General features: G+C 37.6%; 1 protein-coding gene across 1 annotated transcript in view; it reads left to right on the top strand.

The window, feature by feature from the left end:
* The window catches only part of LOC124289186 (E3 ubiquitin-protein ligase RNF213-like), a 137,451-nt gene that overhangs the window by 55,846 nt on the left and 68,112 nt on the right, over nt 1–13,493 (top strand). Inside the window, exons 34-49 of the mRNA XM_046725791.1 lie at nt 475–567; nt 2,617–2,784; nt 2,941–3,098; nt 3,411–3,633; nt 3,941–4,111; nt 5,294–5,356; nt 5,475–5,584; nt 5,742–5,879; nt 7,514–7,673; nt 7,877–7,950; nt 8,315–8,447; nt 9,828–9,935; nt 11,484–11,569; nt 11,934–12,116; nt 12,445–12,559; nt 12,766–12,960. Coding sequence (XP_046581747.1) covers nt 475–567; nt 2,617–2,784; nt 2,941–3,098; nt 3,411–3,633; nt 3,941–4,111; nt 5,294–5,356; nt 5,475–5,584; nt 5,742–5,879; nt 7,514–7,673; nt 7,877–7,950; nt 8,315–8,447; nt 9,828–9,935; nt 11,484–11,569; nt 11,934–12,116; nt 12,445–12,559; nt 12,766–12,960 — 2,178 coding nt within the window. The remainder of the gene's footprint in view (nt 1–474; nt 568–2,616; nt 2,785–2,940; nt 3,099–3,410; nt 3,634–3,940; nt 4,112–5,293; nt 5,357–5,474; nt 5,585–5,741; nt 5,880–7,513; nt 7,674–7,876; nt 7,951–8,314; nt 8,448–9,827; nt 9,936–11,483; nt 11,570–11,933; nt 12,117–12,444; nt 12,560–12,765; nt 12,961–13,493) is intronic.

Here is a 13,493-nt window from a genome sequence, read left to right as displayed (position 1 = left end):
TGTTGCTTTGTAAAATTATTGTTACATAGCTTTTAAAAATATTTTCATTACATTCAGACAGAACATTGCGCTGTGTCAGAACACAACAAAATTAGAATGCAGTGATGTCACAATTTGAGTACTTTGTCTATATCACCACTCTCATTCATTTTTTATGTACAGCAATACATAACCTTTTAAAAACTAGGATATAATTATTTTATTTTATTTTTATTTTTACACAGGTAACACTGTATGCTATGATATACTGGTAACTCTTTATCTATAATTCTTGACTGCACCATTTCAAATGGACAATAAAGTGACTTTAAGTCTGTTTCAAAGGACTTCTGATTCACAGCAATTTAAACACTGATGTTATAGGGGTAGAATTCTTAAAGCTATCAAAACTGCTAACTATTGTTTGACATGAATATGACTAAAATGTTGATGCATCATATTTACCATAATCATATATGTTTGGAATTATTGCAGGTTCGAAATGGCCAGATACCTGTACTTGGTAGTATTGTGTCAGTTGTCAGTAAGGTCCTCATAGCCTCTCAGTCTTTCATGAGGATACAACAGGTATGTTTGCTTCAATTATATTTTGTAGTGTAAACTCTTTATGTATTAGCACTGTTAAAGAGTCTGTGAAATTTAAGATGTGTGAATGAAATCTCCACTATGACATGTTTGTAGCTGTTACCCTACTGCATTTTCTGATGTGCAAGGGTTTTCAAATGTAATGGGGTTAACTGAAAGGTTGATGTTGACCTAAGAATGATGTAAAGTACACCTGAAATGTGTCAAGTGCCACACCTTTCATGCTTACAGGTTGCATTTGAGCCAAATAACAACCAAGTATCATGTTTTTGCAAGCATCAAAGTGCCTATTTATTCTCTGTTGATGGAACACTTTTTTGTTGAAAACTGTAAGGGATATTCTCACAATCTCACATTCACACATTCTCATGATTTCAGCCATTGGAAATGAGATATATATGACAAAGTGCATTACCTCTAGATTTGACAAAATCTCTCTATGTATTCTGTCTTGTGTATATTTATGTGTAAACAGCTCACAAACATGTAGAATTTGCCACTAGGGCAGGATGTAAAAATGTTGTCACAAACAATTAGTACTTGTCCCAAAGTCACTAGGTCTCAAACATGTATTTATTGTCACTAGGTCACAAACATGTAGTACTTGTCACTAGGTCACAAACATGTACTTGTCCCAAATCCACTAGATCACAAACATGTAATAATTGCTGCTAGGTCAGTAGGTCACAAGTATGTAACTGTCACAAATTTACTTGGTCACAAACATGTGGTACGTGCTAATAGGACAGTAGGTCACACACATGTAGTACTTGTCACTAGGCCAGTAGGTCACACACATGTAGTACTTGTCAGAAGGTCACACACATGTAGTACTTGTCACTAGGCCAGTAGGTCACACACATGTAGTACTTGTCAGAAGGTCACACACATGTAGTACTTGTCACTAGGCCAGTAGGTCACACACATGTAGTACTTGTCACTAAGCCAGTAGGTCACACACATGTAGTACTTGTCACTAGGCCATTAGGTTACACACATGTAGTACTTGTCAGAAGGTCACACACATGTAGTACTTGTCACTAGGCCAGTAGGTCACACACATGTAGTACTTTTTACTAGGTCAGAAGGTCACACACATGTAGTACTTGTCACTAGGCCAGTAGGCTACACACATGTAGTACTTGCCACAAGGTCAGTAGGTCACACACATGTAGTACTTGCCACAAGGTCAGTAGGTCACACACATGTAGTGCTTGTCAGAAGGTCACACACATGTAGTACTTGTCACTAGGCCAGTAGGTTGCACACATGTAGTACTTGTCAGAAGGTCACACGCATGTAGTACTTGTCACTAGGCCAGTAGGTTACACACACGTAGTACTTGTCAGAAGGTTGCACACATGTAGTACTTGTCACTAGGCCAGTAGGTTATACACATGTAGTACTTGTCAGAAGGTCACACACATGTAGTACTTGTCACTAGGCCATTAGGTTACACACATGTAGTACTTGTCACTAGGCCAGTAGGTCACACACATTTAGTACTTTTAAGAAGGTCACACACATGTAGTACTTGTCACTAGGCCAGTAGGTCACACACATGTAGTACTTGTCAGAAGGTCACACACATGTAGTAATTGTCACTAGGCCAGTAGGTTACACACATGTAGTACTTGTCAGAAGGTCACACATATGTAGTACTTGTCACTAGGTCAGTAGGTCACACACATGTAGCACTTGCCACAAGGTCAGTAGGCCACACACATGTAGTACTTGTCACTAGGCCAGTAGGTCACACACATGTAGTACTTGTCAGAAGGTCAAAAAGTCATAAACATGTAGTACTTGCCATAAGGTCACAAACTTGTCTTAGTAATAGAGTCACTAGGTCACAACCTAATTTGTATAATTGCTATTAGGTCAGTACGTCACAAACATGAAGTACTTGTCACAAAGTGACTAGCTCACAAACATGGACTTGTCACAAAGTCTCTTCGTCACCAACATGAAGTACTTGTATGTATGTACATGAATATGTGTTAACACTGAATGTTAATGAATAATTTACAGGATGAGTGCAGTTTTGTGAGTCTCCGTGATGTTGATCGTACCCTGAGTGTCATGGCCTGGTTCTATCAGCAGTCCCAGGATAATGGAATGTTGTTCAAAGCTATAGACAACCTGTTGTCTCCTGATCAACATTTAGAAGATGGGGAAGAAAGTCAACGCGTCTATCTTGTGAGTCCTCTGGTATTAAATAAAGACAATAGGTACAATGTGTGTAACCCAGTTCTAGTGTTCTGCTTCCTCACTCACTCACTTACCCACTCACTCATGTCAAAGGTGCTTTCTTCTGTCAACAGAAAGTAATCTGCTGCATTTAATGTTTTACAGCCGGATGATGTGACAAAATCCCTGATCCTAGCACTAAGTGTCTGTTACCGAGCGTCGCTTACAAGTCGAGAGGAATATGATCGTCATATATGCAGTCATTTCCAGAATCCATGTGCCATTCCTGGTGGGTTCGATCAAATGGTCCATGTCATAAACAGGTTAGTAATATTTGATATCTAACTCAAAACTTATTTTATGTCTAACTGGTCAATGCAGTTTGACTCTTGACATGGTACATGTGTCTTTGTTCATTTGTCTTATGCTAACTGTGACAAATGGTATTTTGTATGAGCAAATCAAATTCTTTTCCAATTGTATTTTGTGAAGATTCATGGTTTCTGTATATCATTGGAAGAAACTGTACATGGAAACAATAATAGATCCTGCCGAGCACTGGTAATTGGATGGTTATCAAGAAATATCCAAACAAAGGTAATCAAAGATCTCCATAAAGTTTTCTTTCATTGTAGTTGCCAGGATGTCTTTGTTGACAAAGTCCAGCTTGATGACAACATAGCCAAGAACCAGGCCCTCAAAGAGAACCTGTTCATGATGGTTGTGTGTATTGAATTGAGGATCCCCCTGTTCCTGGTGGGAAAACCAGGCAGTTCCAAGTCCTTGGCCAAAACCATTGTTGCAGATGCCATGCAGGGCAACTCAGCCAGATCAGAGCTATTCAAACAACTGAAACAGGTTTGTCATTCCAAGAAAATTCCTTTCAGAGAACCAAGACCTTAACATCTTCTTTCAATAGAAGTAAATGTTTTGTTATCTTGTATCACACCTTGAACATGTTCAATGTTTCATTGACTAAAATAAGCTTTAAGACTGTTGAGATAAATATCGGGAAAGGTGAATAATTCCATTGATTTCATGGACAAGAATTCTTTGCTTTTGAAATACAAAAACAGTGGTGATCACGAACAAAGTAACAGTGTCCTCAGTCATTGTCATGTCAGTATCATATAATTGTAGCAAGGTTTCTGCTATACTCTTGCAGGCACAGATGGTGTCATTCCAGTGCAGTCCTTTGGCCACTGCTGAAGGTATTGTCGGTACCTTCCGTCAGTGTGCTCGCTACCAGCAGGACAAGGACCTGGACAGGTTTGCCTCCATCGTTGTTCTGGATGAAGTTGGTCTGGCAGAAGACTCACCAAGGATGCCACTCAAGGTAATTTCTTGCCTGTGACTTGATACTGAGAAACCTTCTGTGTGATGTTGAAATATACTTCTGTTTCTGGGTCAATGGTGTATGGAATGTTAACTGACCTTAACATGTTAATGGTACAGCAATTTAGATGATGGTGTAATGTTGATTTCCTTTCTATCATATGATGTTAAAGATTAACAGCAGAAATGCATCAGGTCAACTTGAACCAAACTGTACATATGAATTCATCTTAAACAATATTAACAGAGCAATAGTTTATGCCTTAGTTGCTGAAAGTATGCCATGATTGATTTCACTGCCTTCTAGAATATTGAGATGGTGTATTTTAAGATAAAAAGGTTCATCGAGCCACTTTAGATTTGTATTTCGAGATTGATGTAGTATACTGCAGTTTGTAATTAAATTACAATTATAATATGATGAGCATTTGAGTTTAATATCTTCTGGATAATAATCATAATTTACATCACACTGCTGTTAATCAATGAGAAAATATTAAGTTATACATTTAAGTCTGATTGTCAAAACCAGATGAAAATATTGATATAAGTAAGGAAAGACTATTCTACTCTACACTGAAGAGGTAAGATTAAAATTTGGTTTCCATGATACCTCAAAGTAATTTGCCTTTTCACACAAAAATCAAGTATATGAAAACATCATTTGAATATCATACATATTAACATGACATTATTAAACATGATAAAACCTATTTGAGAACACACAGTAGTTTCAGGCTCTATATACTAGACAAATACATATGGTAATCTTAATCCTTGCTTATAAGACAATGCCCAGCTTAAACAAATTAGAACTGAAAAGGTAAATAATCTTGTCTGGTGATGTTTAATTGCAAATTTGACGTCCTTACTGATAAAGTCGTCTTCTCTTGTTTGTTTGTTGACACGAAGTGATACAATGTCGTTTTCTTACCCCCTGGAAGAAAGTGGTTGAAAGTGTAACCCATAGATAAGCCAACCCCCTTCTACAGACTGCTTTTTTTGGTCCTCAAAATTCGGCTTATCTATGGTAGTATACGGTATTGACTACATTTTGAGTGATCTTAGTGCCATGTCACTATTTAACAAATGAATTGTTTTCAAGGAGTTTCTTGCATTGACATTAGTTTAGTTAAGCATTGATAGATATAGTATTTATGAGACTGCAACCCTCTTTCCACAGACACTTCACCCACTTCTGGAAGATGGTTGTCAGGGAGACGAAAAGCCAGAGCCATTCAAGAAGGTAGGTGAAAGATTTCAGATCATATAGTTGTGTAAACTTCTCAGTTCACTTATCTTGTTTGAGATAACTTTGGTAGACTACTGTAAACAGGGTTCATTCAATGTTACTCTTTCCTTAGGTTGCCTTCATTGGTATCTCCAACTGGGCCCTTGACCCTGCCAAGATGAACCGAGGTATTCTGGTGCAGAGAGAAGTCCCTGATGATGGGGAGCTAGTGAAGAGTGCACAGTTAGTAGACATTGGAATACATGTAATGAAGTATATACTTACAGGTGTTTTTATGTGCATTTAACCTCAATGCATCTGAAAAGAATTTCATTATAGCTAAGTAATTGTATGATTTTTGCTTCAATGAACATCATTTGAATATTTGTATAATTTTCAGAGGCATTTGTTCAAGTAGTGAGAGAGTCCTCCGAAGAATCAAGCCTTTGCTGCCAGAGCTAGCTAATGCTTACACAACTATATTCAGCAGAGCACAGGATACAAAAAGAGAATTCTTTGGTCTAAGAGACTTCTACAGGTACGTGGTTCTTGCTGTGTGAGCCAAAACATTTCATATGGATTGGTTTAGCTTGATCCATATATTGCTATCAGAAAAAAGTAGTGAAATTTTAGTGAAAGTAGAAAATATATGTGAAGCCAAAATCGGTACATAGCCGTAGTGAAATTGACAGGGAAACTTTTAGTGAAAAGATATGGATGATGATAAGGAAGAGAGCTAAAGAATAGTGATGTGCATTGAGCCATTTTTAATGGTAAATTATGAAATTTGATAGCAAGAGCTGATTTGAATTCATTTTATAGTGCCATTAGTCCAGACGTATGTTTTGCATACCTGCAATGTTCAGAAGTCATTGATGGTACTTGTCCCACAGTTGAGAAATGACACAGTTTGAGTTGCCCTACAGTAAACTACTTGGAGTATTGGTGGTCCCCACCTCTCTTGTTCCCACCATTCACCATTTTGTCTGTGCATTAAGATGATGTCTCAAAGGCATTTTAAGAGTGTGTTCAGGTTTGGCAGATTGCTGTCCGCTTTAATGTGAGTCAGAGTGCAATTGGTAGATTGGTGCAGAGGTTTCAAGCCAATGGGTCTGTGGAATGTGCACATTGTCCAGGTCGCCCCAGAGTCACAACAGTCTGAGATGATAGGCACATGATTAAACTGCGTTACGTAACAGATTCCTTAACACAGCAGATCTTCAGACAGAACACTTCGATGTTAACAGTGTAAGTTCATCCACCACTAACACCACCCCACAGGCAGTTTCATTTGCGATGGAGTAGACATCATGGCCACTGGAATTAATGTCAATGGTCTCGTGTGCTCTTCACAGATGAAAGCAGATTCATTTTGTCCTTCCATGATGGTCGGCAGAGACTTATCGTCGCAATGGAGAGTGGATCACAGATGCAAATGTGCCCACGCATATCCAATTTGGCGGGGGGTCGGTCATGGTTTGGGCAGAGATAACTCCTACTGGACGTACGCCACTGCACATGATTGACAGTAATCCTTCTAGACAGCGTTATTGGGATGAGATTCTGGCTCCTATAGCAGTACAATTCCTGCAAACTATGCTTAATTAAAAGACAAGAACGCTAGGCCTCATAGGACCAGGATTGTCACGGAATTCCTTAGGAAGCAGGATGTAGAGAGGATGCAGTGGAGGGCATGCTCACCAGACCTCAACCCAATTGAGCATACCTGGGATGAATTCAGTCAACGTGTGCATACACGTCACTCAGCACCAGTGAATCTTTCTGGAATCCGCAATGCTCTAGTAGAGGAATGGAATGCGATTCCGCAAGCTTTCTTTATGAACTTGATAAGGAACATGAGAACAAGGTGCACCTGTGTCTTGGACGTGCGAGGAGGTTACACAAGCTACTGAATGACCGACTGCTTCATGTTTGTCATTTTCATTTTGGGGGGTTGGTCTGTACATCCGATGTTTGGTGGTGCTGTTTGAATGTTTTGTCTGTATGTCACGATGTGTCACATTAGTCAACACATTAAACATTTTGATGACACTTTTAGCTCTCTTATTTCTGAGAAACATTTTTTTACACGTGCTTTTTATCATTTGATCCTTTATTAATGTATAGTACAGTATTATTGAATGTAGCTGACTGAAAACTGATATGTTTCAGCCTTGTAAAGATGGTTTATGCCTTTGCTGATAAACATGATCGAGACATTTGCTGGCATCAGTTAGAGCATGCTATCAAGAGGAACTTTGGTGGCCTTGACAACCTGGACCCAGTTGTTGTGTTCAAGGACAGCATCACTACAGTTCAAAGGCATGAAGAGGTAAAATAATGAATCTATTGCTACTTTGCTATAGTAAAACATTCTATTTTAAAAGTGGTTGAAAGTAATGTTACTTTGTGCAGTAATAGTATTTCACAAACAACCTTTTTTAAAAAAATGACTGTAATGGTGATGGTTGTATAAAATATCAAATACTACATTTGATACATTGATAGTTGAAAACTTGCTGTTTTCTTAAACAGAAACATGTTGATGATCCTGACTCAACCACTATTCAACTTATAGAGGCTGGTCTGTCTACTGACATTGCAAGCAGGTCAACATTTAGTTAATTTCTTTATGTATTGTATAATTCAATGTGCAGAATGTTTATTTAATAATGATAACTAGTGGCTTATTAGGATACCATGCTTCTCTGTTGTGGAACTATAGGAAATAATTGAATGAATTATGGTTGTAGATAAACACTTTTGAGATGTTTGTTATGGCTTCATTTCTTTTCTGTTAATACTATAAATGCAGAAAGTATTTGAAAACTGGTGATATCAGCAACTTTTAATTTGTGTCTTTTTACATCTTCAACTGTTGGTGTTACGACAGGTTACAGCACTTTGAGTACAAACAAAATGCTTTCATCATTTAAGAGTTCAGGTGTTGATCAAAATGTTTTTCACATACAGTGAGAGCCGTTACCTGCTGCTGTTGACAGAGAACTATGGAGCTCTTAGCATCTTACAGCAAGAGATTTTAGCCAGACACAAAGTCATTGTAATCTTTGGCTCAAGTTTTCCCAAGGACCAGGAATATACTCAGGTCAGATTGACTTCTTTTTGTTGTGGAAACTAGTTTGTCTTTCAGCTATTTCTATTTTGTTTACGTGAAATTTTGGCCACTATATCTGACTGCATTTGGATTTAGGTTTGTTGAAAAAAATGGAAAATGACAAGTTTTCAAAAGCAATGTTCACATAAGGTAGCTGTGACCAATAGAAAATGGATTGCATATTCAGTACCATAATTGTCATGGCACATCATGAATTGTCAGAGACTACAAGATGGCAAATGTCCCTCAGACAAATTGGACATCAAGTTAGTCACAGTCCTTCCATCATTTCAAGACTCTTGAACAAGCACAAGGCAACCAACCTTGTTGAAGACCTTCCAAGATAACAATAAGAGGACAGAGCATTGTTGAGACATGTTAGGTGACATTCCTTGGGACTCAAGCACATCATTAAGGCAACAGTGGTTACCAGGGAAAGCCATTTCCTACAGGTCTGCCAGGAATTGTCTGGAAGCAGCAGGATATAGAGCCAGAAGAATCATCAAGTGTATAAAACTGTTTCCAGTTCACAAAGCTGCATGACTTGCCTGGTAACATGTTCGCTGGAATATTGCATCATGGCGGAGGGTTCACTTTTCTGATGCAAGTCGTTTGTTATTGCACATGGTAGATGGTCGTACATGTGTCTGGAGACAAAGGAACACAGCTTTGGTTCCCCACAATATTAAGGGGATGGTTCCCTTTCGGGAAGGGTCAGTTATGGTATTGGGGTGCATTTCGTTGGGTTGCAAGATAGACCTTATTACCATTTGTGGTAACCTTAATGGGCCTTGGTATCAACAGGAGATCCTTCAGAGAGGCATTGTCCAATATTTTGATAATCAAGCCACAAGACCAATCTATATAAATGGCAATGATGTACCTCGCTGAGTATGTGCTGTCACCCAGTTGTTGCAATAGAATGCTTTTGAAACCATCCCATGAGCTCAGATCTCAATCCCATTGAACATCTGTGGGATATTTTAGGCCATAGTGTTCAACAGAAAGACCCACCTGTCCAGACTGTCAATGAATGGACTAATGCTTTCCATGAGGAATAGAACAGGATTCCTCAGAATCAAATCTGGAGATTGCCCCAAGGAATGAGGATGCATCTTAAATCAGTGCAGAGAGGTTACACAAGATACTGAACACAAGATACTGATGGAAAGTCAGTGTTTGGACTAGCAAAACATAATTCTTCAATTCCATAAACAAGATGTATGCATGGTATTGCAGGAAAAGTGAAATTCGGAATATTTTTGCATGAAATAAACCAGATTATGTCATGGTAATCAATGTGTATGGCTGTAATTCTTCAAGCTCTTTGTCTAAAGTATATTTCTTAGTATATTTGAAATTGTATTACAGGTGTGTCGGAACATCAACAGGATCAAGGTGTGCATGGAGACTGGCAGCACAGTCATTCTGTTGAACCTGGAAAATCTGTATGAGAGTCTCTATGATGCACTGAACCAGGTGATTTATCACTATTTTTGGCTTCTCAGAATAAATTCAAAGAGAAGTTCTTACTTTTTAATTTTAGGGATTTCTGGTGATTTGATTGGTATATTTGCTGATCACATCACCTGTTCATGTTTATACAAAATTAAAGAAAGTGAGATATCCACAATTTTTTACCCAACCTACTTTTCATGGGGAATCCCCAATGTAACTGGTAGCATAAAATGTCTAAAATGTACATCACAGTTAACTTGGCATCCCCTAATCTTGGAAATATTAATTTATCAAAAATTAATTTCACATTGTGGTGGTGAACAGGTGTATGCACACTTTGAACCATGTGAGTTCAAATGGTGTATCGCCATTGCTATAGTGCTATTCTTTTCAAACCTGGTGGACACTTTCTATAATAACAGGAGAGCTGCAGTGCAAATTGTGATGTTCATATTTAGAATTCTTTTTAAACTACAGCTGTTTTTTACTTTTGGACTTACATTTGTGTGATCTGTAATATCATGCAGTTACCTGTTTGTCTGATGATCTTTGTCTGAGAAATAGTCATCAGTGACAACCAGTGTTAAGCATTAGCCTGCTTGCCTAATAATGAGAAAGTCTCTCTGGTAACAACTTCCATCCAATTTTTTAGAGAGTTATTCAAGGACCTTTTCCCGATGTATAAGATATCCTCATCAATGACCTTTGCCATTAAGGTTAGAAGTATACATGTAATACAAAGACGCAAAGTCCAGAGGTCAGAGAAACTTGTTATTTACAATATAGACATGTTTTATGTACAACAACTTCTTTATTTCGTGAGTGCAACTTTTCGATACAGATTTTTGCACTGTTGTCAGGCAAGAATGAAGATATTGTTATTTAGAAGATGTCAGGTAGATAATGTCAGTGCAAATATACAGATATATATACAAATACATCAACATTCTTCAAAATAATCTAAGGTCAAAATATTAATCAGTCTCAAATCAATTGTACAGTATCTGACCAAGTGTGCCATAACTATGTTATGTTTTTGTGCTTTTTACATGAAACTGGCTCAAACATTAAGTCATCAATATATCCAAAATTGTTCTTAAGCTGGTGTTGGAGTACATGTTTGGGATATTAATGAGCCATGCTCACTTGTTGATACAAATATTGCTGATTTCAACTCTGCATGACTAGCAGACAAGAGCTTCATCTCAGTTATGTCCTCAGTATGGGAGTTGGCAACCCTAATGTAAGACTGTTTTCAAGAACTCTTCGTTCAATGTTTACAACTGTATGTAAATGTACAGAATCAAAGAAAACCAAGTTCTATGGATAGTCAACTATTCATAGAACTTGGTTTTCCTTCATCTTTACAAATTCTAAAATGCCTCTCAAAGAAGTAGTACTGAATGAAGGTAACATTGTCTTTGAGATACCACCATAAGTTAATTATCAGTTCAAAATTCTATGAATGGCAACATTATATTATTATTGATAATCATTAGTGATTGTCAGTTACCATGTTTGTATTGATCATTTAACATATTTGGTTTGCAAACACTTCTGTGATTTCAGTATTATGCCCGACTTGGAGGTGAACGTTTTGTTGATCTTGGGCTTGGCACACACAGAGTAAAGTGCAGAGTTCACCAGAAATTCAAGTAGGTGCTATATTTACAGGGGTTTAACTGCTAATACTTGTTGCAGCCTTGCTTACTGATTGAAGGTGTTTTGCTCAACAGTGGTTTGAACAGAATTTTGTATAGGCTATCTTAATGTGTAAAGTAAAATTGATGATAGTTGTATGGTGCTGCGATACAAGGATCATGATCATGCATGGGTCTTAAACCCATGATCAGCAGATCATATGCAAGGATGCTGCTTTGCATATTTTGCAATAGATTTCTGTTTCTTGTAAATGGAAACTTACAATGTAATGGAACTGAGGTCAATGAATGACCTGTTACCAAGTAGCAGTCCATTCATGCCACTTCTAATTTAATCATGTCAGAGTTTTGTTTCCAGACTGATTGTTGTAGCAGAGAAGCAGAAGGTGTATGATGAGTTTCCGATCCCACTGATCAACCGCCTGGAGAAACACTTCCTTGATCTTAACAACATGATGTCACCCGAGCAGAAGAAACTGGCAGAGGAACTGAACCAGTGGGCTGTGGACTTTGTAACTGCCAGAACATTCACTTCTGGAAAGTGAGACATGACTGTTTAACTGAATATCTTGTCATTTTGTGTATGAGATAAATATACATTAAAGTGTTTTTAAGATAGTGAGTGCTATATTGCTTCTTAATGAATATACCGTGTGTAATTCCTTTATTTAGTACTATATTTAGAATCATATCACAAGTATTATTTTAAAACACATAAAAGTATATTGTAGCATGACTAATAAGGCTATAAGACCAAAGAATAATTTGACTTTAAGATAAATTGGCTGGTTTAGCAGAACCTCACCATATATCACTCAAATCGAACATCTGCACATCTAGTACTAGTACAGTACATCTTGTTAACATAGGCAAAAAAGAGAGAACCTTCCCGAAGATGCCTTCATGGGCTACCATCCAGACACAGCTGCAGCCATTGTGATACAAGTTTGGGGCAGGGATCATATTGTGGCCTCGGATGAGGATGTGCGTGAGACATTTTCTATGACATATTCAGAAAAGATGGTTCACATTCATTATTCTTGTGCAATGGCTTTCCAGTATTATTTACTCAATCATCTACTTGTATATTCATCCATGAAGCACATTCAGATTACTGTGATTGTTTTCCATTTTCGTTCAAAACCCTATGCTAATAGACTGTGTTTATATTATGTATTTTCTTGGTACAGATTTTCAAGGAATGTCAAGAGATACTGTTGTGGTGTGCCACTCCTGCCGCAGTGGAAAGGCTGACAGATCAGAAACTCCATCTTGAAGCTGAAAGTATCCACAGAACTTACTATCAGTGCCAGCAACATGATGACATCTACCAGTATCTTAAAAAGAAAATCTTGGACATGGGATGTTTCACTTTGCAAGCTCAGGTAGGACAATTTTGAAAAACATGTCTATTTGTTATAATTAACAGCCATAGCCATTTTATTTATGGATCATAACCTAAAAAAACTTCAACGTTTTTCAAAACAAATTGGAGGTAACCAAATGAATGGATCTATTTTTCAATTATATTTGGTCATGTTTCCATGGGAAAAATGGCTGGAATTAGCTGAAACAAACTTTCATCCAAACTTGGGACATATTATTCAGGAGCCAAAGTTGTGCTTTATACTGTGTAGGAAATTATATTAATCTATCTTGTTCCCATTTCCATGGTGAAAAGTTTGACGCTGACTCTGTTGAAAGATGCATGTTTTCTGGTTTATATCTCTAAAGCTAATAAGCATTTGTTCATGGAATTCGCACACAGAAAGACAAGGCTGTCAGCTCTTGCCTTTTGTATTTAGAGGTCTTATGAATATGTTGTTGTTTTCCTTTTTCTATGGCAACAAGTTTGATGTAGACTGATGTTGTATACCTGGCATGGAAATACAAAGCTCTGAATCGCAACTCCATTATA

This window comes from Haliotis rubra, unplaced genomic scaffold, assembly GCF_003918875.1.
Source record: "Haliotis rubra isolate DU_JTF1 unplaced genomic scaffold, ASM391887v1 Scf1116, whole genome shotgun sequence".
In the NCBI taxonomy this organism is placed as follows: Eukaryota; Metazoa; Mollusca; class Gastropoda; order Lepetellida; family Haliotidae; genus Haliotis; species Haliotis rubra.
Note: the sequence above shows the minus strand (reverse complement) of the source record. Positions and strands in the feature narration are given on the sequence as shown.